The sequence below is a fragment of the Schistocerca nitens genome, chromosome 2, assembly GCF_023898315.1.
Source record: "Schistocerca nitens isolate TAMUIC-IGC-003100 chromosome 2, iqSchNite1.1, whole genome shotgun sequence".
NCBI lineage: Eukaryota > Metazoa > Arthropoda > Insecta > Orthoptera > Acrididae > Schistocerca > Schistocerca nitens.
Window position 1 is genome coordinate 626,172,370 of NC_064615.1, and position 25,515 is coordinate 626,197,884.

A 25,515-nucleotide genomic window follows, 5' to 3' on the forward strand; every position below is an offset into this window, starting at 1 on the left:
GACTTCTCATTTTCCACTTTCCTTTTGTTAAAAGATTCAAATGATGAAAAGTGCAACTCTTGAGATTTTATCCATATCTCATGAGACAAATCTAAATCTTAAATCCTGTGTCTTGTTTATTACCCATTTTCCATCATGAGCCTAAAATAGGTGATAACACTTAAAGAGAGATATTGAAGCAATGTATTTCTCTTGGTATCTATGAAACTGTTTTAAAAATACACCTTTTATGAGTGATGAATGTGCCAACAATATCACTGCACTGCATGATTATTCTAGCACATTTTAATGATAGAATTATACCACTTCCATTAATGGCCACAGACTATTGCACCATACCACTATTGACTTTAAAATGCTCATTCGGAAGTAATGACAAAATACCATGTCACACAATGTGACAGACACAATATTGGTTTTCACATATTTAGCTGTTTCATATTATAGTTTGCAGCTTGCCATTTCAAGGCAATGGCTCACTGAAGATTATCAGCAACACATCATCCTCATAATTAAATGTCATTCATTGATGCATCAATGACACAAAAGACAAAAATTGCATGTCCTCAGTACAATGTAGTGGATAAGGACATGGATCACGGAGCTGAAGGAAGTGTTAGGTTTGTGCATAAGTTTGTAATGTTTTTGTTTTGTGTGTTGGTATTCCAGTTGCTATGGGTTTATTTATTAACTGCTATTTTTTATTTGCAGTTTACTGTTGATATATGAGTTTACACCTTGTCATTTTGTTATTTGGAGACAATGTGTGGAGCAGTGGGCGCTAGGAAATGGAGTGCCAAATGGAGAAATCTGAACATTTCTGACATATCTTTCTGTCTGAGTTCAATAGAGGAGTGACCCAGAGGCAGCCAGAAACATTTGCACTGTGTATGGGGATAATACCATTGGACAGAACACAAGACGAAAATGGTTTTCCCATTTTAAGGAGGATCATTTTGACATTACTGACTCTCGACATTCAGGAAGATCTTAAAGGTAAAGGAAGATCATTTAAATGCATTAATCTACAATGATCCACATCAGTATACTTGAAAACTAGTGAAGGTGATACCCATGATCATTCCATCTTCGTGTGACATTTACATTCAATGGAGGAGGTTCAAAAATTGGGTGTATGGGTACCACATGCTTTAAGGCAAAATCACAAAAATCAGAGCATGGACATATGTGCATCTCTGCTTGCTCATCATCAATTAGCTCATGAAGAACACTGATTATTTCTACCCTGTATTATTGCTTGTGATGAGAAACGGTGTGTCTATGCTAACATATGGAAAAGAAAGGAATGATTAAGCCCAAACAAAGCGGCAACTCCCTGTACAAAGACCTGCATCCATCCTTAAAAGATAATATTATGCATCTTGCGGGACAGCGACAGTATGGTGTACTATGAATTGCTTCCCTGAGGTGTAATCATTGCTGCTGCCATTTATTGTCAACAACTGAGACATCTTGCAAATGCAGTCCAAGAACAGTGACCAGGAAGACTGTGTGAAGTGATGCTACTCTACAATAATGACAGCCCACATTCTGCTAGACTGACAAAAAACACTACACAGAAGCTGGGTTGAGAAGTCAATCTGCACCCACCTTATTTACATGATCTTGTGCCCTTTTGTTTTCCACTCTTCACTGAGCTAGCTTCCAGGAACTTCCTTTCTGGATGAAAATGCACTTGTAACATGACATTATGAGTTCTCTGCCTCAAAACCAAGTGATTTCTTTTGTAGCTGAATTGAAAAGTTCCCTCAGCATTGGCAGACAGTTGTAAATAGTGAAGGAGAAGATATTATTGATGACTAAAGCCTCTGTTATGTGTATCTGATGTGTTCATTAAACTTACGGATAAATGCAAGAACTTATGCATTAACCCAGTAGGTCTGCACCCACTATTTGCAACTTTTTTTTATCTTAGCATTTTTAACAGTCTGGTATTTTCTTATGAATGTAATACCATTGTGCTCTGCACTATTTGATGTTACTTACATATAAATATGCATTCTCTAAGGAATGAGTTTATTCGATTTTGTGACCTCTGGCTGATTACAAAACAAAGGATGAAATAAATACTTGACTGTTTATCTACAAACATACGGTGATTTCTGAGTGGGTGGTTGAGCAGGAATCAAAGAGGACAGCTTATATTGCTGTGACTGAAATGAGCAGCAATACAGTATGGGTACGGTGTGGTGACAGGAAGGGCATCCAGCCACCCCATATAATTAATATGCCAAATCCAGTTAACTGGAGCAGCAGACCCAGCATGTCAGGATAAATGCTTGAAAAGAGAGATTTCCATGTACTTCTCTGCAGTTCGTATGGACTTTTAAGTAAACTACAGTAGTTCAAAAGAAAAATGTCTTTTGCACGCTACAAATTAAGTATTTTTTATTTATCTTGCTACCCAGATGTCTTAGTTACAAGGCATCTTCAGAAATACCTTCTGAAATATTACATGATTTTTTCATCTGGACATACAGGTTATTGTTTGCTGCACTTATAGGTTATAGATTTAAAACAGTCCATTCAGGTTTTTATAATAAAATGGAAAAGTACTTCAGATCAGTGTCTCATTCATTATTTTTAAGCCACACATCTTTCTCTCGCATGGCAAACTGGTTGAAGGTTTGCAATTTTCTTTATGCTCACTGTACTCAACATATAACAATTCAACTTCCATTTTCTGTGTATATAATCATTTGTTTCTGTAAGTGCCTCCAACTTTCTCAGGGTTTGCTTTTAACTGATTTTGCTGTGATTGTATGTGTGCTGATGTAATTTTGTGTGTTTGTGTGTGTGTGTGTGTGTGTGTGTGTGTGTAGACACTTTTATTTTATCTTTTGGGAGAGAAATGGGATTTGTGATCATCGGTTGGGATTACTGTCTATTATACAATCAATCATTGTAAACTGTGAGTAGTTAGTCACATTCACTTGCCCATTTAGTAGTATCTTCCTTTCAACCTTTCTTTTGTGAATGTGATAATTTTCTTGTGACGTTAGGAGATGGTTTTCATTATTTATTCTATTTTCATGTCTTTCTCTCTTGTAGTAGGTTTGTGATTATTTTCTCTTAAATGTTCTGCAGAAGTTGAGCAGCTTGTAGCACATTTACATGCTCTAATATGTTCTTTGTAGCGGGTGCCGAATGTTCTGGTGGTTTGTCATACATATCTTCCATCACATGTGTTGCATTGTAGATGGTATATTTCTGCTTTCTAATAGATGTCCATGTCTAATTATTGTTTAATGTACTTTTGGATTGACACATCCATTTCAAATGATAAGTTTTATACCTTGCCTTTTGAAAATATTTGTTATTCTGTGTATGAGTTAGTGCCTGTTTGTCTTGTGTACCATCTTGAATCTTCTTTCTTTCATGTATTCTGTTTCATTGTTCTCCTGTTGCTGGGTGTGCTTGTTTCTGTGTGGTGCTTTCTTGTATTGTTGTTTTTGATTGAGCATGTGTCATGTTTATTGAATGTATTTGTTATTTAAGTTTTTGTTTAACTTTGTGACTAGATTACTACTGTACCCATTGGTTTTTGCTTTTTGTGTGATGATCTCTACCTCTTTCTGGTAGTTTTGTGTGCTGAGTGGTGCTATGTTGCGTCAAAAAAGTCTCAAGCAGATCAATGTTTCTGTACCCAACAAATGTAGAAGAAGTACAGGTTACAATAAAAAGTCTCAAAATGAAACACTCTGCAGGTGTAGATGATATACCTGATTTCATTATAAAGAAGTGTGGGGACTTGATTACTGAGCCCTTAACCCACCTATGTAACCTATCTTTTGCTACAGGAACTTTTCCTTCATGTTTGAAAATAGCAAAAGTAAAGCCATTGCACAAGAAAGGAAACAAAGATGATATTTCCAACTACAGACCACTGGCACTCCTGTCTGTTTTCTCAAAAATATTAGAAAGGCTTTTCAATAAGAGGCTAACAGACTTCTTAGAGGATAATGGCATTCTGTCAGAATCTCAACACGGATTTAGAGCAAACCGCTCAACCGAATCAGCAGTTCACTCCTTTCTATTAGAGGCACTGATAGCATTAGACAACAAAAAACTTACCATCGGCATAGTTTTAGATTTTTCAAAGGCATTTGACACCATAAAGCATGACAAATTGCTACACAAGCTAGAAAATCTTGGCATTAGGGGAACAGCTAACAACTGGCTCAGTTCTTATCTTAAGAATAGGGAACAATATGTGGAAATAGATCAAGAAAGGGACAATGTCATTAGGAAATATAATTCCAAGCTACTGACTGTTAAATATGGAGTGCCACAAGGATCAGTAACGGGTCCTGTTCCATTCTTACTCTATGTAAGTGACCTAAATACAAGCAATGACAGCAGTAAAATATTTCAATTTGCTGATGATACGAGTATTCTAATTACAGGAAACTCAGAAGAAACTATTGTAAAAAACATAAAAGAAGCCACTAGCAGTCTAACATGTTACTTTGATGACAATGACTTAATAATAAACACTGAAAAAAACTGTAGCTATGGATATACACACAGCACAAACAAAAAATCTGATATCACCCAATCTAGAGCTATATGGACAGACAATTGCCAAAACAGCCTGTACCAAATTTCTTGGACTTCATCTACAAGACAACTTGAAATAGAAAGCACATATTGAGCAAATGAACAAAAAATTAAGTACTTCTTGTTTTGTGTTACATACATTAAAAATTGTACCAGCTACAACACCCTTCAGTGTGTATATTATGCAGTTGTACACTCTCACCTCTAGTATGGGATTATGTTCTGGGGAAATTCTGGAGAAGACATCAAAACATTCAAAATTCAAAAAAAAAATTATAACACTAATGGAAGGGGTATCCCAAATCATGTAGACCGTTGTTTCAAAAAAGTATGATCCTGCCACTTTGTGGCATATATATATATATATATATATATATATATATATATATATATATATATATATATATATATATATATAAAAAGAAAGATATCTAAGAAAGATATCTAAAAAGAAAGATGATGAGACTTACCAAACAAAAGCGCTGGCAGGTCGATAGACACACAAACAAACACAAATATACACACAAAATTCAAGCTTTCGCAACAAACTGTTGCCTCATCAGGAAAGAGGGAAGGAGAGGGAAAGACGAAAGGATGTGGGTTTTAAGGGAGAGGGTAAGGAGTCATTCCAATCCCGGGAGCGGAAAGACTTACCTTAGGGGGAAAAAAGGACAGGTATACACTCGCACACACACACATATCCATCCACACATACAGACACAAGCAGACATATTTAAAGGATGTCTGCTTGTGTCTGTATGTGTGGATGGATATGTGTGTGTGTGCGAGTGTATACCTGTCCTTTTTTCCCCCTAAGGTAAGTCTTTCCGCTCCCGGGATTGGAATGACTCCTTACCCTCCCCCTTAAAACCCACATCCTTTTGTCTTTCCCTCTCCTTCCCTCTTTCCTGATGAGGCAACAGTTTGCTGCGAAAGCTTGAATTTTGTGTGTATATTTGTGTTTGTTTGTGTGTCTATCGACCTGCCAGCGCTTTTGTTTGGTAAGTCTCATCATCTTTCTTTTTAGATATATTTTTTCCACGTGGAATGTTTCCCTCTGTTATATATATATATGGTTATAATAGAGGGAAACATTCCACGTAGGAAAAATATAACTAAAAACAAAGATGATGTGACTTACCAAACGAAAGTGCTGGCAGGTCGACAGACACACAAACATACACACAGAATTCAAGCTTTCGCAACAAACTGTTGCCTCATCAGGAAAGAGGGAAGGAGAGGGAAAGACGAAAGGATGTGGGTTTTAAGGAAGAGGGTAAGGAGTCATTCCAATCCCGGGAGCGGAAAGACTTACCTTAGGGGGAAAAAAGGACAGGTTACACTCGCACACACACACATATCCATCCACATGTATACAGAATGACTCCTTACCCTCTCCCTTAAAACCCACATCCTTTCGTCTTTCCCTCTCCTCCCCTCTTTCCTGATGAGGCAACAGTTTGTTGCGAAAGCTTGAATTCTGTGTGTATGTTTGTGTTTGTTTGTGTGTCTGTCAACCTGCCAGCACTTTCATTTGGTAAGTCACATCATCTTTGTATATATATATATATATATATATATATACGAAGATGATGTGACTTACCAAACGAAAGCGCTGGCAGGTCGATAGACACACAAACATACACACAAAATTCAAGCTTTCACAACAAACTGTTGCCTCGTCAGGAAAGAGGGAAGGAGAGGGAAAGACGAACGGATGTGGGTTTTAAGGGAGAGGGTAAGGAGTCATTCCAATCCCGGGAGCAGAAAGACTTACCTTAGGGGAAAAAAGGACGGGTATGCACTCACACACACACACATATCCATCCACACATATACAGACACAAGCAGACATATTGGTCTTCCTCAAAATCACCCTCTCCAAACTTTCCAGGAATTTCTGACTTCCTTCTTAAAAAAAACCTTAATCCTACTCCCAACATCACCACTGCTGAAGCCCAGGCTATCCGTGATCTGAAGGCTGACCGATCCATCGTCATTCTTCCGGCGGACAAGGGTTGCACTACCGTGGTACTTGATCGTCGGGAGTATGTGGCTGAGGAACTGTGTCAGGTTTCAGACAACGCCACATACAAAGTTTGCCAAGGTAATCCCATTCCTGATGTCCAGGCGGAGCTTCAAGGAATCCTCAGAACCTTAGGCCCCCTACAAAACCTTTCACCTGACTCCATCAACTTCCTGACCCCACCGACACCCTGCACCCCTACCTTCTACCTTCTTCCTAAAATTCACAAACCCAATCATCCCGGCCGCCCCATTGTAGCTGGCTACCAAGCCCCCACAGAACGGATCTCTGCCTACGTAGATCAACACCTTCAACCCATTACATGCAGTCTCCCATCCTTCATCAAAGACACCAACCACTTTCTCGAACGCCTGGAATCCCTACCCAGTCTGTTACCCCCGGAAACCATCCTTGTAACCATTGATGCCACTTCCTTATACACAAATATTCTGCACTTCCACGGCCTCGCTGCGATGGAGCACTTCCTTTCATGCCAATCACCTGCCACCCTACCAAAAACGTCTTTCCTCATTACCTTAGCCAGCTTCATCCTGACCCACAACTTCTTCACTTTCAAAGGCCAGACATACCAACAATTAAAGGGAACAGCCATGGGTACCAGGATGGCCCCCTCGTATGCCAACCTATTCATGGGTCGCTTAGAGGAAGCCTTCTTGGTTACCCAGGCCTGCCAACCCAAAGTTTGGTACAGATTTATTGATGACATCTTCATGATCTGGACTCACAGTGAAGAAGAACTCCAGAATTTCCTCTCCAACCTCAACTCCTTAGGTTCCATCAGATTCACCTGGTCCTACTCCAAATCCCATGCCACGTTCCTTGACGTTGACCTCCACCTGTCCAATGGCCAGCTTCACACGTCTGTCCACATCAAACCCACCAACAAGCAACAGTACCTTCATTATGACAGCTGCCACCCATTCCACATCAAACGGTCCCTTCCCTACAGCCTAGGTCTTCGTTGCAAACGAATCTGCTCCAGTCCGGAATCCCTGAACCATTACACCAACAACCTGAAAACAGCTTTCGCATCCCGCAACTACCCTCCCGACCTGGTACAGAAGCAAATAACCAGAGCCACTTCCTCATCTCCTCAAACCCAGAACCTCCCACAGAAGAACCCCAAAAGTGCCCCACTTGTGACAGCATACTTTCCAGGACTGGATCAGACTCTGAATGTGGCTCTCCAGCAGGGATACGACTTCCTCAAATCCTGCCCTGAAATGAGATCCATCCTTCATTAAATCCTCCCCACTCCACCAAGAGTGTCTTTCCGCCGTCCACTTAACCTTCGTAACCTCTTAGTTCATCCCTATGAAATCCCCAAACCACCTTCCCTACCCTCTGGCTCCTACCCTTGTAATCGCCCCCGATGTAAAACATGTCCCATGCACCCTCCCACCACCATCTACTACAGTCCTGTAACCCGGAAGGTGTACACGATCAAAGGCAGAGCCACGTGTGAAAGCACCCACGTGATTTACCAACTGACCTGCCTACACTGTGAAGCTTTCTATGTGGGAATGACCAGCAACAAACTGTCCATTCGCATGAATGGACACCGGCAGACAGTGTTTGTTGGTAATGAGGATCACCCTGTGGCTAAACATGCCTTGGTGCACGGCCAGCACATCTTGGCACAGTGTTACACCGTCCGGGTTATCTGGATACTTCCCACTAACACCAACCTGTCAGACCTCCGGAGATGAGAACTTGCCCTTCAGTATATCCTCTCTTCTCGTTATCCACCAGGCCTTAATCTCCGCTAATTTCAATTTGCCGCCACTCATACCTCACCTGTCTTTCAACAACATCTTTGCCTCTGTACTTCCGCCTCGACTGACATCTCTGCCCAAACTCTTTGCCTTTACAAATGTCTGCTTGTGTCTGTATATGTGCGGATGGATATGTGTGTGTGTGCGAGTGTATACCTGTCCTTTTTTCCCCCTAAGGTAAGTCTTTCCGCTCCCGGGATTGGAATGACTCCTTACCCTCTCCCTTAAAACCCACATCCTTTCGTCTTTCCCTCTCCTTCCCTCTTTCCTGATGAAGTAATGAAGCAACCTTGGTTGCAAAAGCTAGAATTTAGTGTGTATGATTGTGTTTGCTTGTGTGTCTATCGACCTGCCAGCACTTTCGTATGGTAAGTCACATCATCTTTGTTTTTAGATACATTTTTCCCGTGTGGAATGTTTCCCTCTATTTTATATATATAGAGGGAAACATTCCACGTGGGAAAAATATATCTAAAAACACAGATGATGTGACTTACCGAACGAAAGTGCTGGCAGGTCGATAGACACACAAACATACACACAAAATTCAAGCTTTCGCAACAAACTGTTGCCTCATCAGGAAAGAGGGAAGGAGAGGGAAAGACGAAAGGATGTGGGTTTTAAGGGAGAGGGTAAGGAGTCATTCCAATCGCAGGAGCGGAAAGACTTACCTTAGGGGGAAAAAAGGACAGGTATACACTCACACACACACACACATATCCATCCGCACATACACAGACACAAGCAGGATGGATAAGGCCATTTTGAAATAACTTTGTGTTGGCGCTTTGAACATGTACATCCAATTTTTGTCTTGTATCATAGCTGTGTATTGTGTGATTTTGAGTGATGATTTGTCTGCTCGTGTCTGTGTATGTGCGGATGGATATGTGTGTGTGTGCGAGTGTATACCTGTCCTTTTTTCCCCCAAGGTAAGTCGTACTTGGTTGATATCTGCTTTTATACAGTAAATGAATACCTACAAAAATAAATATTTCTGTGTTAACCCAGTGTAGTCTCATTCAGAAGATCATTTGTATTTTACCTCTCTGTATATAGCGTAACAACATTTATTTAAGTATTTAAGTATTTTATGTATTTAAGCATTTAAGTATTTAAGTTTTTATTTAAGTATTCATCATTAATTGATATATTAATGTGTGTTATTATGTACAAAGATATATTATATGTAATACAGTTAATATTAACATAAAAATCCAAATATATCTTGCACATTGTGCAGCTGTAGGTGAAAATGGATCAATAAATCAATCAATCTACAAAGTATGTAACTGAGTGCTCGCTGCTTCTGTGATTGTGGGTGAGTTGAAGTCTGATATACGATAGTGTCTGTTGTTGTAGGTTTATGGCTGATTTAAAAGCTATGCAGCCTGTTCTCTTTTTTCATAGTTATTTCTAAGAAGTTTATTTGCTTGTCATGTTCTTTTTCCACTCGTGAATCTTTTTATGTATTGTGTCGTGTATGTGCATGCATATCAATCAGAATCTACTTTTTGGAGTGGAATTTAAGCAGTGTTCATTGAACTTCCATTAAAGAACAGTGTAAGTTTTAAATTAATTTTCAAATAATAGCAAATAAGGGCAAACAAGCCTGTTCACTGAGTTCATCTACTATGAATTAAACATATGCCATCTAGTAAAACCATTAAGCAAATGTGTATACCAATAGTGCAGGGCGATGTGTTGGGTAGTCAGCACTCAGTTGTTCTACAAAAAGAAAAACTCAATCTTAAGTCATAAATGCAGGTCTAATGTTGTACGTCCAGCTCCTTGGAAACAATTTTGTTCATCTAATTTTGAGAACCATGTGATATAGCTGAAACACATTACTTCTACTCTGGATAAACATTTTGAGAGCTACTGAACAACATACTGTAGGAGGTATTGTTACCATTCATTCGAAACCAGCATTCCCAACTTTCTGATGACATATTTGGAATTATCTGAAATTAATTATGAAATAATTGACATTAAAAGTTCAGACCCTCGAAATTTCAGTTGCCTATTTTTCTTGAATGCCTGCAAGACTCTGAACTTTGACAATATTTTATTGCTGTATTTGTTCTGACATGGACAACACCTCTTTCTCAATTATTAATTTGATCAGTAATCAAGATTTCAAATAATTTAGAATCATAAAATATTTATTCATCAATTTATTAATTATGTTGGTTGTGGTAAAAGTTTTCTCTCAGATAACATAAGTCACTTCGTGAGGTCTATTTGCATTAAAGTCAATGCCAGTCTAATATGACTATAACATAACTGTGAAAGCCAGTGTTTAGAAGGCTTCAGAGCGATAAAGTTTGATAAATATTATTTACTAGACAGTGTTATTAATTCTGGTGATCACATTACATGTTGTTACACATTACTTTCATGTTCCTGTCACTGTATATTATGCCACTATGAAATGTAACTGATGATGTGAGTCTGATAATTGTTTGGATGAGTTTCTTTCATATGTGTTTGAAAACAATGAGATATATGTCTCTTTGCCTGCAAAATCTGTGATTCCTATAACTGGAACAGCTCATCAGTAACATATAGTGTATACAAAGCAGGATTAACCATTCTTAAAATTAAATTCCTGTTTGTCCTACATCATTTGGCACAATCTCCATAGCACTAGTTTGCAGCATATCTTTTCAATACAGACATGATACTTGCAAGATATGTAAAAACTGAGTGCAACTTCAAAATACACATAAGGGTTACATCAAAACCCTCACTGAAAAATATCCTTCCCATGTAATTTAACTTTTCTGTAGTGTTTTTCCAGTTACAGAAATCTTCTTTCATAAAAGCTGTTTCTTTCTGTAGTCTTCTATAGTCACCATGCAGATGGGCCTAAAGCACTCATAGCAGAAAACACTATCACTCTTTCCTGTGTAATGTAACCATAGATAATGAACCATCTGTTCCAGTTTGCAAGAACTTCTACTCCTTCACAGAAATTTATGAGGGTAGAATGTAGAAGTAATTAGAACTTGTGTAATATTATCTGACAGATAGTAACTTCAAGGATGCAACAGTTTGCTTCAGTCATAAGCAAAAACTGCTGTCAATCAAAATGATAACTGCATATTTCCTGATTTGCAGCACAACTTTTATTACTGGCTCTGCTTGTCGACGACGTACATCACTACGTGAATTTTGGGGAGCATAAACTGACTTTGTCTTGTTCCCCAGATTTCGAAGTATGGGGTGAGTGCCCACTACACCCTTCTTCCAAACTATTATGGTGTTGACCCAGAGCCTTGTCCATCAGAGGCAATGATCTTACTAACTCCTCATGATACAATATCACTTCATGGGCACCTCACATCTTCAGTTTGTCAGTCTTCTGGTTTCTTGTTGAACTTAATTTTGGAAGTAACCTCATGCTGTGTCTAAGCCATTCTCCACAATATAGAACCGGTCAAACAAGACAGACCACCAAGGCATGCATGAGAACCCCTATGGAGATCAGAAAGTATGGGAGTGGTAATGACATACAAAAGTTGTGAGGTCTTCCTTAACAGCCCAGTTGCTAAAAAAAGCGGAAAAGAAAAAGAAATATCTGGTTTTAATATTATGCTACTGAAGTAGTAGCTGAGAGTGCAATGGCAGTAGCAAAAAATTTATCAAGGCCTATTCAAAGGAATCATCAAAACATTTGTCATAACTGATTCACAGAAATCAATGAATATCTCAATACAGGTGGGTAGAGAAAAATTTGAATTCCAATCATCCTGAATGTGAGTCCACTGTGTTAATCATTGTTCCAACTCGCGCAGCCATTTGATAAGAGCATTGCCTGTAAAAAGCAGGATTCTAAGTCTGAGGACTTACCTGTGATACAGTCTAAATTTGAATTTTATATTTTTCATTGATAATGCTTATGCCACTGTTAATGATTTCAGGTGTTCATATTTTACTAACTTTTTATTTGCACTGACAATACCACAGTGATGTGCCATGACCTTAGTCCTCAGCTTCAACTTCCAACACATACAGCAACATGTAAGAAACAATGTGGTCATAGAGAAGGCCTGGTGAATGAAAAGGCAAGTTTGCACTTGCAGTCAAGCTAAGCATGAAAAATCAGCATTCATATATAACTGATTTGCTGATACAAGTAAGAACAGATGCCTCTTCTGGTGTATCACAAAGTATTTAGGCCTCTATGGATTCACTGCAGGTGTCAATCTTGTAAAGTTGTTCTGAACTCATTTCCCAAAAATTGTACTGAGGTTAGTTCAACAGCTGACACATAGTGGAATTATTTTAGGTCTTGTAGCCACAAATAGCACTGATCTTACTGACAGCATCGGTACAGGGACAGGGATTAGTGATCATTATGTCATAATAATAATAATTATAATTATAATTAAATAATAATAATAATTGTTTATTTGTCCATAATAAGTTTTACAGTCGTGGAGATAGTCGGTCAGTACATACATGAACAATATAGTTTAGTAGTAGAAATAAGGTACATACAACATTGAAAATCCTTGATGGAGTACAAACATTTAGCAATTAACAGCTGCTTCAATTTTATTTTAGATATGTTTCCTTTTAACATTTTTATGGTATTTGGCAGTCTGTTGTAAAACAATCTTCCAGCAGAAAATGGATTATGATCGGTTGCTTTTTTATTTCTGAATTTTATGTGGTAATCCTCTTTCTTCCTTGTATTATAACTATGGATATCACTATTTATTATACTGTGCTCCATATTTTCTTTTACAAACAGTATAGTCCTTAGAACATATAATGAATATACTGTTAGTATATTATACTTAATGAAGTATTCTCTACAGGACTGACGTTTACTAATATTCCCTATTATCCTAATTGCTCTCTTCTGGGTTCTAAAAGCCCTATCCATGTATACCATTGGTGCAATAGTTATTGGAGTTAATGACTTTATCAAGAACACTAGGAGAGTTTTTATTCTCAAAAGACCAGATAAGCAGTTGTTTGCATTCCACTTAGACAATGAATGGACATAACTTATTTCCAATATGATGGACATACAGGAATTGTGAACAAAGTTAAACTGACTGTGAACTGCTCTCTTAAGAAGTATGTGCCAAGTAACTGGATTAAGGACAGAAAAGCCACACTGTGGTTCAATAACAAAAGAAAATTCTGAGAGGACAAGAGATTGCTCCCCTCTCAGTTGAAAAAAAGAGTAAGGAAATGTCAACAGGCAAAAGTTAGGGAAATTTGTGTGTCTATAAAAAGACTGATTTGTGAAGCATATAACTAGCACCATCATACATTACCAAAAGATCTTGCTGAGAACCAGAGAAAATTTGGCCTTAGATAAAATTGCTAAGCAGGTCAAAGGCTTCTATTCACTCACTCATAGACCAGTCTTGTGTGGCAACAGAAGAGATAAAAAGAAATGTTGAACTTTTAAATTTCACTTTTAAAAAGTTATTAATGCAGGGTTGTTGAATGTCTTAACTTAATGCTACTATTAATTCAGGCTAAACATCCATGATAGCAAAAAAATGTTTCCCTGCTACAGTTCTTTTATGGTGATCATTGCATTATTAAACACTTGCCTGACAAGGGAGCAATATAACAATAAAAAGTAACAAATACCATTAATTAAGAACATTTTACAAACTGTCACTTCACTTTGATATAATTTGACATGGCACTTTATGTGCAAAACCTAATAGAATGGTATCTAAAATAACATTGCTGACTTTTGGCAGTGTATATAGTATCACTGTAACTGACTGTAATTACACAAACAATCAACAATCCAATTACAAACAGTGACCCTTACGTAAGAGGGCAGTCTTTAGAATACTGTACTGAGCTGACTGTAGGCACTGAATGGCACAGTCCAACTGCTGGTCTGGAACTGTGTCCACAGCACATCATGTTTTGTGCCTGTAAGCAGATGTATATCCATGTCTGCCAGTACAAGAGGGAAGCAAAGTAGTTCACAATTGACACTGTTCCATATTGGCTGTTGTCCACTCTAATTGGCAGATATATGACATGCCAGAGGAAGAGGCATGGAAGCAAGTAGAGGTCCAGATTTGTGAGTGCAATCTAGACAGATGGACCTGAAAGATGCCAGATGACTGTTCCTGTGTGTTGGTAGCCTCTTGCAGTATTTGTTGTGTACGTCTTGTGTGGTACTCAACAAGGATCATACCACTGTTTGACCATCACACAGATTATCACATGGAGAGCCTAGTAATAGGCATCTGTGGTACTGATAAGCAACTGAAACAGTTGACAATAAATAAGGATGGAATCACAGTTCTGATTTACCGAGAATACTCTTCTACACTGGCCCACTGGTCTCTTGCTTGGTTTGCATTCATCCAGAATCACTCACTCAGTGCAAAGTCCAGTGCAACCGGAAAAAGGCACAGACAATTCCTGTGTGTAAGAAGGGTAAAAGACTGGTGCCCCACTGCAGATTGTTAATGAAGGTCTGAGTGTATACAATATGTCCCAAAGATGTGAGTAGCTCAAAGACTTCTTCAGTAATAGTACTCTGTACATTGTCCTGGATGGTGAATGTTCATCAGAGACAAGGTTACTGTCATGAGTACCACAAGGAAAAGCAAAAGGAATGCTTTCATTCTCTACATACGTAAATGATATGTTGGATACGGTGAGCAGCAATATGTGACTGTTTGCAGATGGTGTTGTAGTGTATAGGATTCTTAAATGACTGTTGTAGGATACAGGATGACTGAGAGACAATTATTATTTGTTTTGATGAATGGCAGCATGTTCTAATGTAGAAAAATGTAGGGATGCAGATGGGTAAGAAAAATAATCCTGTAATGTATGAATACAGTTTAGTGGTGTGCTTCTTGTCAAAGTGACTTGAAGAGGAAAGAACATGTAAGGCTGGTAGCAGGCACAACAAATGGTTGACTTCAGTTTACTGAGAGAATTCTAGCAAAGTGCAGCTGATCTATAAAGGAGATAATGTACAGAACACTAGAAGGATTCATTCTTGAGTATCACTCCAGAGTTTGGCGTTCCTGCCAGGTTGTACCAGAAGAGGACATCAAAGCAATTCAGAGGCATACTGCTACGTTTGTTACTCGTGGGTTTGATCAAAATGCATGTATTGCAGAGATGCTTAATTAACTCAAATGTGAATCCCAGAGGAAGATAAAATTCTTTTCATAAAAAAATGTCGAGAAAATTTAGAGAACCAGCATTTGTAGCTGATTGCAGAATGATTCGACTGCCACCAATGTCATTTCACACAAGTACTGCAAATATAGGATAAGACAAATTGGAGCCCATACGGAGGTGCATATGCAGTCATTTATTCCTCGCTCCATTTGCGAGTGAAATACAAATGTGAAAGACTAGTAGTGGTACGAGGTACCCTCCACTATGCACCACACAGTGGCTTGCAGAATGTGTATGTAGGTGTACTTTATGAGATAATTTCTAAATGAGTGCCCTTAATTATTGATTGTAAATGAGATCTTCATGAATCTCTCTAATCATCTATTGTTGCATCCTTTTATGGCATTATTTATTCTTTAATTCCAAATAAATTATTTTTTTTAATGTATATGTTTCATGTTTGTATCTACAACTTTTACTTTTGTTACTCTGAAGGAATAAAATCACAGAACAGCTCTGAATTAAACATACCTACAGAGTACTGAATCCCACTGAAGACTTTCTATATTCATAAGCATTGTCCTGGATGCATTTGTAACATCTGTTATATGTAAACCTCCTTTGACACCACCCGTCAAATTCTGAAATGAAATGTAATAATAGTGCTAATTTAGGTTCATAGTCTAACTTACACTAAAATTTATGGCTTAAAGATGTATTAAGTACAAAAAATAAATACACTTCATTATTACACAGATTCTACACTGGAAGAAAAGATGAGAAGAGATGAAGTGCACCAAAAGAGTTATTTTCCACATAATTTCTGGAAAATTCACGTGTTTAATGTGATGCAGTAGCTCTTTGATGAATATTAACACAAATACTGAAAAGGCAACCATTCAAAAAGGAAGTACTGAGTTAGCCACACAAATGGAGAACTGAACACTGTAATTCGTCTTTGGAACTTACGTTACCATTACTGCCAAGCAGCATAAAAATACTTCAAATAGAAAACAACATTTCTAGCTTTCAGAACAAAATATTCATTTTTCAGGAGAGTGCTTCTATTGAATGTTATGGTAGTTGGTCTCCTCAAAGTTAAGTACTGGCCAGCCTTTGTCTCTTTATAAGTTTTGACACATTCTTATTTGAGTTTTCCATTTTATAGAAATGACAATTTATATAATTTCAATCAATCTCTTTAGGAAAATTATAGGGCAGTTCCTTCAAAAATTCAAAACCAAATTCCTGTTCAGTCAGAACTTAAACTTCATTTCTAGTGTTCTCCTGGTCCTTGCTTGGCTTCAGATCTCTCTTCCCCATTAAAAAGAGTTTCTCATGTTGGTTAGAGTCAGAGTTTGGATTCAGATTCTGACATCAAGGTTAATGAAATTCGGCTCAATATTCCACTATTCATACAACTGGTAATCTTGACAACGATCTACTAATCTTAGAAAAAAAAAGAGGACCACATCACTGACAATTCATTGACTACATTGACTAGTTTGTTTACATTGATTTGTGCACTTTGTCCCATAGTTTCTAGAGCATTTCAAGAATGGCTGTCTCATAGACCTGTTGCTCTGACATAGCATATACTGCCTCTTGTTGATTTCTTACACACACTTATATTTTTATTGCAGCATAACATAAAAATAATAATAGCAGCAGTGAAAATATTATAAAGATTTAAACAGTAGCAATATTACATAAAATATGTTGAGTAATTTAAATTATTATTTTTGGTCATAAAAAAGGATATAACAGAAATGTAGAATGCCATCAATACTCACTTAAAACACACTGGAAATACACAACTAAACTCTCACACTGCAAATAAATCACTGCCTCTCAATACAAAGTGTAATTGCAGTGACTGCAACTCATGTCAAACAGCAGAAGCAAGATAGTCCAAGCAGTGGCAGCACCTATCCTGCTATGACTACCTTGGCCAATTCGCAAATGAGTAACACTATCCACAGCATGCCAGGAAGACTCAAGGCTAGCCAGACAGGCCTACTTCAGTACATCTGATAGAGGGTGAATCTTGTGACCTCTGGCCACCACACTGTTTGCATAGGTGCAAACAACACTTGGCCTTATTTAATTGGGCACACAGACCATTACAACCAGTTCATCTCACATTGCTATGGAATGCTGATATCTATGACAATAATCAAGAGTTACAACCAGGCTCCGAATCCCAGACTAGCATTTTGGAATAGTCTATTATTCACTGTCTATGCTTGGTGAGACTAACTGGGCACTGTTTAATGGAATGTACTTTGACTTGTGAACTAGACTCCTCAGTAATTGAGGCTGCAGTATTTCAGTCATAACTGTAACAATTTGTGTACCTGTACATAACAAGCTTCACACACAGACTGTCAGCTCCTCATGAAAGGAACTATTTCAAATAAAACAGTAACTTACACAGAGAAGTTTTAGCATCTCCTAATTGTGTAGCTAAGAGAAACACCTGGATGAGTAGTTGTTTTCAACAATCAAATCTTACTGTCCTCATTTACATCTTATGCCATCCCATTGCTCCATCACTGTTTTCCTAAGAAGAGACTTTAAGGCATCCAAATTGATCATTTATCACTGTTACAAGACTGACTTTCATAGTAGAGACTTCACTGGATCCAAGAAAATGGATCACTGACTTCCATCATTTCCTGAACTGCCTTTGAGATGAATATGTCTCCAAATTCTTTGAGATATTGCTGCACATAATCCAATTCCTGGCAGAGTGACACAACTGTTACATGTCTTAGCAGCAGCACAATACTGCTGTAGATATTCCAAACACATTTCTCAGCTAGCTGGGTGCAATTAGTGGTCTGTAAGGCCATAATGAAAAGCACAACAGATGAGAAAAATCATTACAGAGGTATCATTATCTGCTCCACTGTTGCCAACTCAATTGAACTTGGCAAAAAAATATGTGTATTTGCCTAGCACACAAGTTTTGAAGACATTCTGGAAGAAAAATTGACAAAGTGTTACACATTGTTCCACATGATTCGCTCCACTGATATACATAATGGTACACATCTGATGTGTTCCATTCCAAATACCACTTACTACCATCCTCACTTTCAACACACCACGTATGCCTAGAATTTTAATAAAACAACAATAAAATGTATCCAATATTTTATTATACACACATCAAAAAAAGTTTTGCAGCACCTCAGTTCCGAGAGTTCCGGAACTGGTACAAAAAATTGGAATTGATATCATAAACATCCCGCCATGAACCATGGACCTTGCCATTGGTGGGGAGGCTTGCATGTCTCAGTGATACAGATAGCCGCACCATAGGTACAACCACAATGGAGGGGTATCTGTTGAGAGGCCAGACAAACGTGTGGTTCCTGAAGAGGGGCAGCAGTCTTTTCAGTAGTTGCAGGGGCAACAGTCTGGATGATTGACTGATCTGGCCTTGTGATACTAACCAAAACGGCCTAGCTGTGCTAGTTATGTGAATGGCTGAAAGCAAGGGGAAACTATGGCTGTAATTTTTCCCGAGTGGATGCAGCTTTACTGTATGGATAAATGATGATGGCATCCTCTTGGGTAAAATATTCCGGAGGTAAAATAGTCCCCCATTCAGATCTCCGGGCAGGGACTACTCAGGACGATGTTGTTATCAGGTGAAAGAAAACTGGTGTTCTACGGATCAGAGCATGGAATGTCAGATCCCTTAATCGGGCAGGTAGGTTAGAAAATTTAAAAAGGGAAATGGATAGGTTAAAGTTAGATATAGTGGGAATTAGTGAAGTTCGGTGGCAGGAGGAATAAGACTTTTGGTCAGATGAATACAGAGTTATAAATACAAAATCAAATAGGGGTAATGCAGGAGTAGGTTTAATAATGACTACAAACATAGGAATGCAAGTAAACTACTACAAACAGCATAGTGAACGCATTATTGTGGCCAAGACAGATATGAATCCCACACCTACCACAGTAGTACAAGTTTATATGCAACCTAGCTCCAAAGAGATTGATGAAATGTATGATGAGATAAAAGAAATTATTCAGATAGTGAAGTGAGATGAAAATTTAATAGTCATGGGTGACTGGAATTCGACAGTAGGAAAAGGAAGAGAAGGAAACGTAGTAGGTGAATATGGAATGGGAGTAACGAATGAAAGAGGAAGCCGACTGGTAGAATTTAGCACAGACCATAACTTAATCATAGCTAACACTTGGTTCAAGAATCATGAAAGAAGGTTGTATACATGGAAGAAGCCTGGAGATACTGGAAGGTATCAGATAGATTACATAATGGTAAGACAGATTCAGGAACCAGGTTTTAAATTGTAAGACATTTCCAGGGGCAGATGTTGACTCTGACCACAATCTATTGTTTATGAACTGTAGATTAAAACTGAAGAAACTGCAAAAAGGTGGTAAATTGAGGAGATGGGACCTGCATAAACTGAAAGAACCAGAGGTTGTAGAGATCTTCAGGGAGAGCATAAGGGAACAATTGACAGGAATGGGGGAAAGAAATACAGAAGAAGAAGAATGGGTAGCTTTGAGAGACGAAATAGTGAAGGTAGCAGAGGATCAAGTAGGTAAAAAGACGAGGGCTAATAAAAATCCTTGGGTAACAGAAGATTTATTGAATTTAATTGATGAAAGGAGAAAATCCAAAAATGCAGTAAATGAAGCAGGCAAAACTATCAGTTTAATAAGTCACAGCTGCTTTACAGATGAATGTAAAAACTGGTAGAAGCTGACCTCGGGGAAGATCAATTTGGGTTCCTTAGAAATGTTGGAACACGTGAGGCAATACTGACCCTATGACTTATCTTATAAAATAGATTAAGGAAAGGCAAATCCACATTTCTAGAATTTGTAAACTTAGAGAAAGCTTTTCACAATGTTGACTGGAGTACTCTCTTTCAAATTCTGAAGATGGCAGGGGTAAAATACAGGGAGCGAAAGGCTATTTACAATTTGTACAGAAACCAGATGGCAGTTATAAGAGTCGAGGGGCATCAAAGGGAAGCAGTGGTTGGGAAGGGAGTGAGACAGGGTTGTAGCCTCTCCCCGATGTTATTCAATCTGTATATTGAGCAAGAAGTAAAGGAAACAAAAGAAAAATTTGGAGTAGGAATTCAAATCCATGGAGGAGAAATTAAAACTTTGCGGTTCGCCAATGACACTGTAATTCTGTCAGAGACAGCAAAGGACTTGGAAGAGCAGTTGAACGGAATGGACAGTGTCTTGAAAGGAGGATATAAGATGAAGATCAACAAAAGCAAAATGAGGATAATGGAATGTAGTTGAATTAAATCGGGTAATGCTGAGGGTATTAGATTAGGAAATGAGACACTTAAAGTAGTAAAGGAGTTTTGCTATTTGGGGAGCAAAATAACTGATGATGGTCGAAGTAGAGAGGATATAAAATGTCGACTGGCAATGGCAAGGAAAGCGTTTCTGAAGAAGAGAAATTTGTTAACATCGAGTATAGATTTAGGTGTCAGGAAGTCATTTCTGAAAGTATTTGTATGGAGTGTACCCATGTATGGAAGTGAAACATGGACAATAAATAGTTTAGACAAGAAGAGAATATAAGCTTTCAAAATGTGGTGCTACAGAAGAATGCTGAAGATTAGATGGGTAGATCACATAACTAATGAGGAGGTATTGAACAGAATTGGGGAGAAGAGGAGTTTGTGCCACAACTTGACTAGAAGAAGGGATCGGTTGGTAGGACATGTTCTGAGGCATCAAGGGATCATCAATTTAGTACTGGAGGGCAGCATGGAGGGTAAAAATCGTAGAGGGAGACCAAGAGATGAATACACTAAGCAGATTCAGGAGGATGTAGGCTGCAGTAGGTACTGGGAGATGAAGAAGCTTGGACAGGGTAGAGTATCATGGAGAGCTGCATCAAACCAGTCTCTGGACTGAAGACCACAACAACAACAACAACAACATAAACATTATTTCTGCCTTTTTTATTGCTCATGAAAACCACACATTGCATTGTTTTACCACCATATAACGAGAGGTGCTGGTCCACACTGGTACCGCTAATACCCAATAGCACGTCCTCTTGCATTCATGCATGCCTGTATTCATCATCGAATACTATTCACAAGTTCATCATGGCACCGTTGGTCCAGATTGTCCCACTCCTCAATGGCGATTCGGCATAGATCCCTCAGAGTAGTTGGATGGTCACATCGTCCATAAACAGCCTGTTTCAATCTATCCCAGGTATGTTCAATAGGATTCATGTCTGGAGAACACGCTACCCACTCTGGTCAAGCAATGTCGTTATCCTGAAGGAAGTCATTCAAAAGGTGTGCATGATGGGGGCACGAATTGTCGTCCATCAAGACAAATGTCTCACCAATATGCTACCGATATGGCTGCACTATCAGTCGGAGGATGACATTCATGTATCTTACAGCGTTACAGCGACTTCCATGACCACCAGTGGCATAGTTTTGAATCCACCTGGCAGATTAACAGTTAGCCTGGATGTGTCTTTTAGGTATTCAGGTTCCCACATCCCGCTGTATAAGTACTGGACTGTTACCAACATTCATCCTCTGATACATGCTACATAAACATTCAGAACACTTTCTCAGATCTGCACACAGTATGCACTCTAGATAGACAGGTGGGTACATTGATTCTGTCCTAGGAAGTGACTAGGAGACTGAAGACCTTAGGTATTTAGTATCCTTAAAACCAATAATTATCAGCAGAAGTACTGGTATATGCTTAGGGAAGCAGCAGTGCTGGTATACACTTAGGAAATTGTCTCTGTAACCTGTCAATATTACATTTTCTACCTTAGCAAGCTGGAATGACTCCACCTACTACGACTCTATCCCTGTCAACAATTTTTTTCTATTCATTTTCCAATTTTCATCCAAGTATCTATGAAGTACATGTGCAGTATGTACAAGAATCTATCAAAACTTTAATCAGACGTTACCTCACTTACAATTATTATTCACGTTTTTCTTTTCAATGTGCTGATTCTAGTAGTGTAATTAGTTTTATTGGGAACCACGTTATTTAAAAGTTATTAAGAACTGTAAACTTGACTACAATACAAGTTAGGGAACTTTGCTTGCATATAATATGCTGTCATCTCTCTTTAAAAAGAGTGGTATCCCAAGCTTGAAGTAACATTATTTCAATTTCTGTGAAACTATGTAACTTACTAGATAATAAAAAAGTTCAAAATCACCTAGATTTTTCATTGAAGATTAAGCCTTTATACTTATTAAATTACAGAATTTAGTACAGTGCATTTGTTGTCCTGACTTTTATGCACTGGATGACTTCCTTCACTAATTAATTAAGCCATTAATTAAGAAATTGCATAAATAACTTTAAAACTAAAGATGGTGCCTGTAGTTGTAAATGGGTTGTTCTCAATGTATGCACACAACATGTTCCATGAACTTTTATATTTTGTCAATGAAACACATATTCAGTAAACCAGATTATGCTATAACATATATCTCAGTCCAATTAGCAAAATCTAACATAGCAGTTTTTCAAATGATTATGTAGTTTCTTAAACACTAAAATGCTTATAAGCCAGTCGTTATATAACATACTCCACCTCAAAATAGTTAGTTCATGTTTGGAAATCTTAGAGGATTTATGTAGAAGTTTGGGAAATTGTGGATAGTTAGTGTTATGTTCAAGTCCAAGGCCGGTAATGACATGACTAACATCTACAAGAGAATCTGCACCTATGTATCAAAATCTTAACATCATGCAGTTTCGTATTTTGTATTTTTGTAATGTGGAAAATTTTCGGTTCATACCTAATTATGCAGTGCTTCAAATCCACCTCATGCTTATACTCTATTAACTGCTCAGTGTCAACTAAATACATTTCTACGTTATTATTATCTGTCATCGGGCAAAATACTGTGTCCACCAACTGTGTAATTTTAAATCAACTTGAGAATGTTCATCTGTCAGACTTCAGTTACAAAAGCGCACGGTACCTGCCACTGTCAGAGGCGGGAAGGTCACTACCTACAAATAATCTTTTACATAAGAGCCGGAACTGGTCATCATGCTACTTATAGCAATAATAAATGTGGGAAAAGTCACATTAATTAAAGTTGGTAGTGAATATTATTGGAAGCTTTCCCATACTACCATTTCACAGTAGATTTATGACCTATCTTCAATGAAACACAGTGCAGCATTTGCTTTGCAGGTAGGTCATGTTCCTACCCCTTAAGTCTGCTTTATGCTAGCTATATGGAGGACTACTGCAACTAAATACCCTCACCATAACTAACCTAACATGAAAATCAATGTTAAATGTTCTGCACACAGTCATGTTGGAATTATGCTGTTGCATGGTGTGTTACATTATACATTGCCACTTGCTACTGTGAATTGCCCCACCGTACACAAACTTCACTAGAAACATAACTTGAATTTTCGAAGAATTCCTTGCAATTTTTGAGATTCTTCATTTCTAACATTACTCATGTGTGACTAATCTCTATTTATAGTTCAGTCGCTTGAAGTTAATTGGAAACTTTATCATTTCAGCTAATATATATACAGGGTGTGACAAAAAGGTATGGCCAAACTTTCAGGAAACATTCCTAACACACACAAAGAAAGAAAATATGTTATGTGGACATGTGTCCGAAAACACTTACTTTCCATGTTAGAGCTCATTTTATTACTTCTCTTCAAATCACATTAATCATGGAATGGAAGCACACAGCAACAGAACGTACCAGCGTGACTTCACTTTGTTACACGAAATGTTCAAAATGTCCTCCGTTAGCGATTATACATGCATCCACCCTCCGTCGCAGGGAATCCCTGATGCGCTGATGCAGCCCTGGAGAATGGCGTATTGTATCACAGCCGTCCACAATACGAACACGAAGAGTCTCTACATTTGGTACCGGGGTGGCGTAGACAAGAGCTTTCAAATGCCCCCATAAATGAAAGTCAAGAGGGTTGAGGTCAGGAGAGCGTGGAGGCCATAGAATTGGTCCGCCTCTACCAATCCATCGGTCACCAAATCTGTTGTTGAGAAGCGTACGAACACTTCGACTGAAATGTGCAGGAGCTCCATCGTGCACGAACCTCATGTTGTGTCGTACTTGTAAAGGCACATGTTCTAGCAGCACAGGTAGAGTATCCCGTATGAAATCATGATAACGTGCTCCATTGAGCGTAGGTGGAAGAACATGGGGCCCAATCAAGACATCACCAACCATGCCTGTCCAAACATTCACAGAAAATCTGTGTTGATGACGTGATTGCACAATTGCATGCGGATTCTCGTCAGCCCACACATGTTGATTGTGAAAATTTACAATTTGATCACATTGGAATGAAGCCTCATCCATAAAGAGAAAATTTGCACTGAAATGAGGATTGACACATTGTTGGATGAACCATTCGCAGAAGTGTACCCGTGGAGGCCAATCAGCTGCTGATAGTGCCTGCACATGCTGTACATGGTACGGAAACAACTGGTTCTCCCGTAGCACTCTCCATACAGTGATGTGGTCAACGTTACCTTGTACAGCAGCAACTTCTCTGACGCTGACATTAAGGTTATCGTCAACTGCACGAAGAATTGCCTCGTCCATTGCAGGTGTCCTCATCATTCTAGGTCTTCCCCAGTCGCGAGTCATAGGCTGGAATGTTCTGTGCTCCCTAAGACGCCGATCAATTGCTTCGAACGTCATCCTATCGGGACACCTTCATTCTGGAAATCTGTCTCGATACAAACGTGCCACGCCACGGCTATTGCCCCGTGCTAATCCATACATCAAATGGGCATCTGCCAACACCGCATTTGTAAACATTGGACTGACTGTAAAACCACGTTCATGATGAACACTAACCTGTTGATGCTATGTGCTGATGTGCTTGATGCTAGTACTGTAGAGCAATGAGTCGCATGTCAACACAAGCACCAAGGTCAACATT

General features: G+C 38.5%; 1 protein-coding gene across 1 annotated transcript in view; it reads right to left on the reverse strand.

Moving 5' to 3' along the window:
* Positions 1 to 25,515, reverse strand: part of LOC126235210 (glycerol kinase-like) — a 197,799-nt gene that overhangs the window by 156,632 nt on the left and 15,652 nt on the right. Inside the window, exon 4 of the mRNA XM_049943941.1 lies at positions 16,072 to 16,181. Coding sequence (XP_049799898.1) covers positions 16,072 to 16,181 — 110 coding nt within the window. The remainder of the gene's footprint in view (positions 1 to 16,071; positions 16,182 to 25,515) is intronic.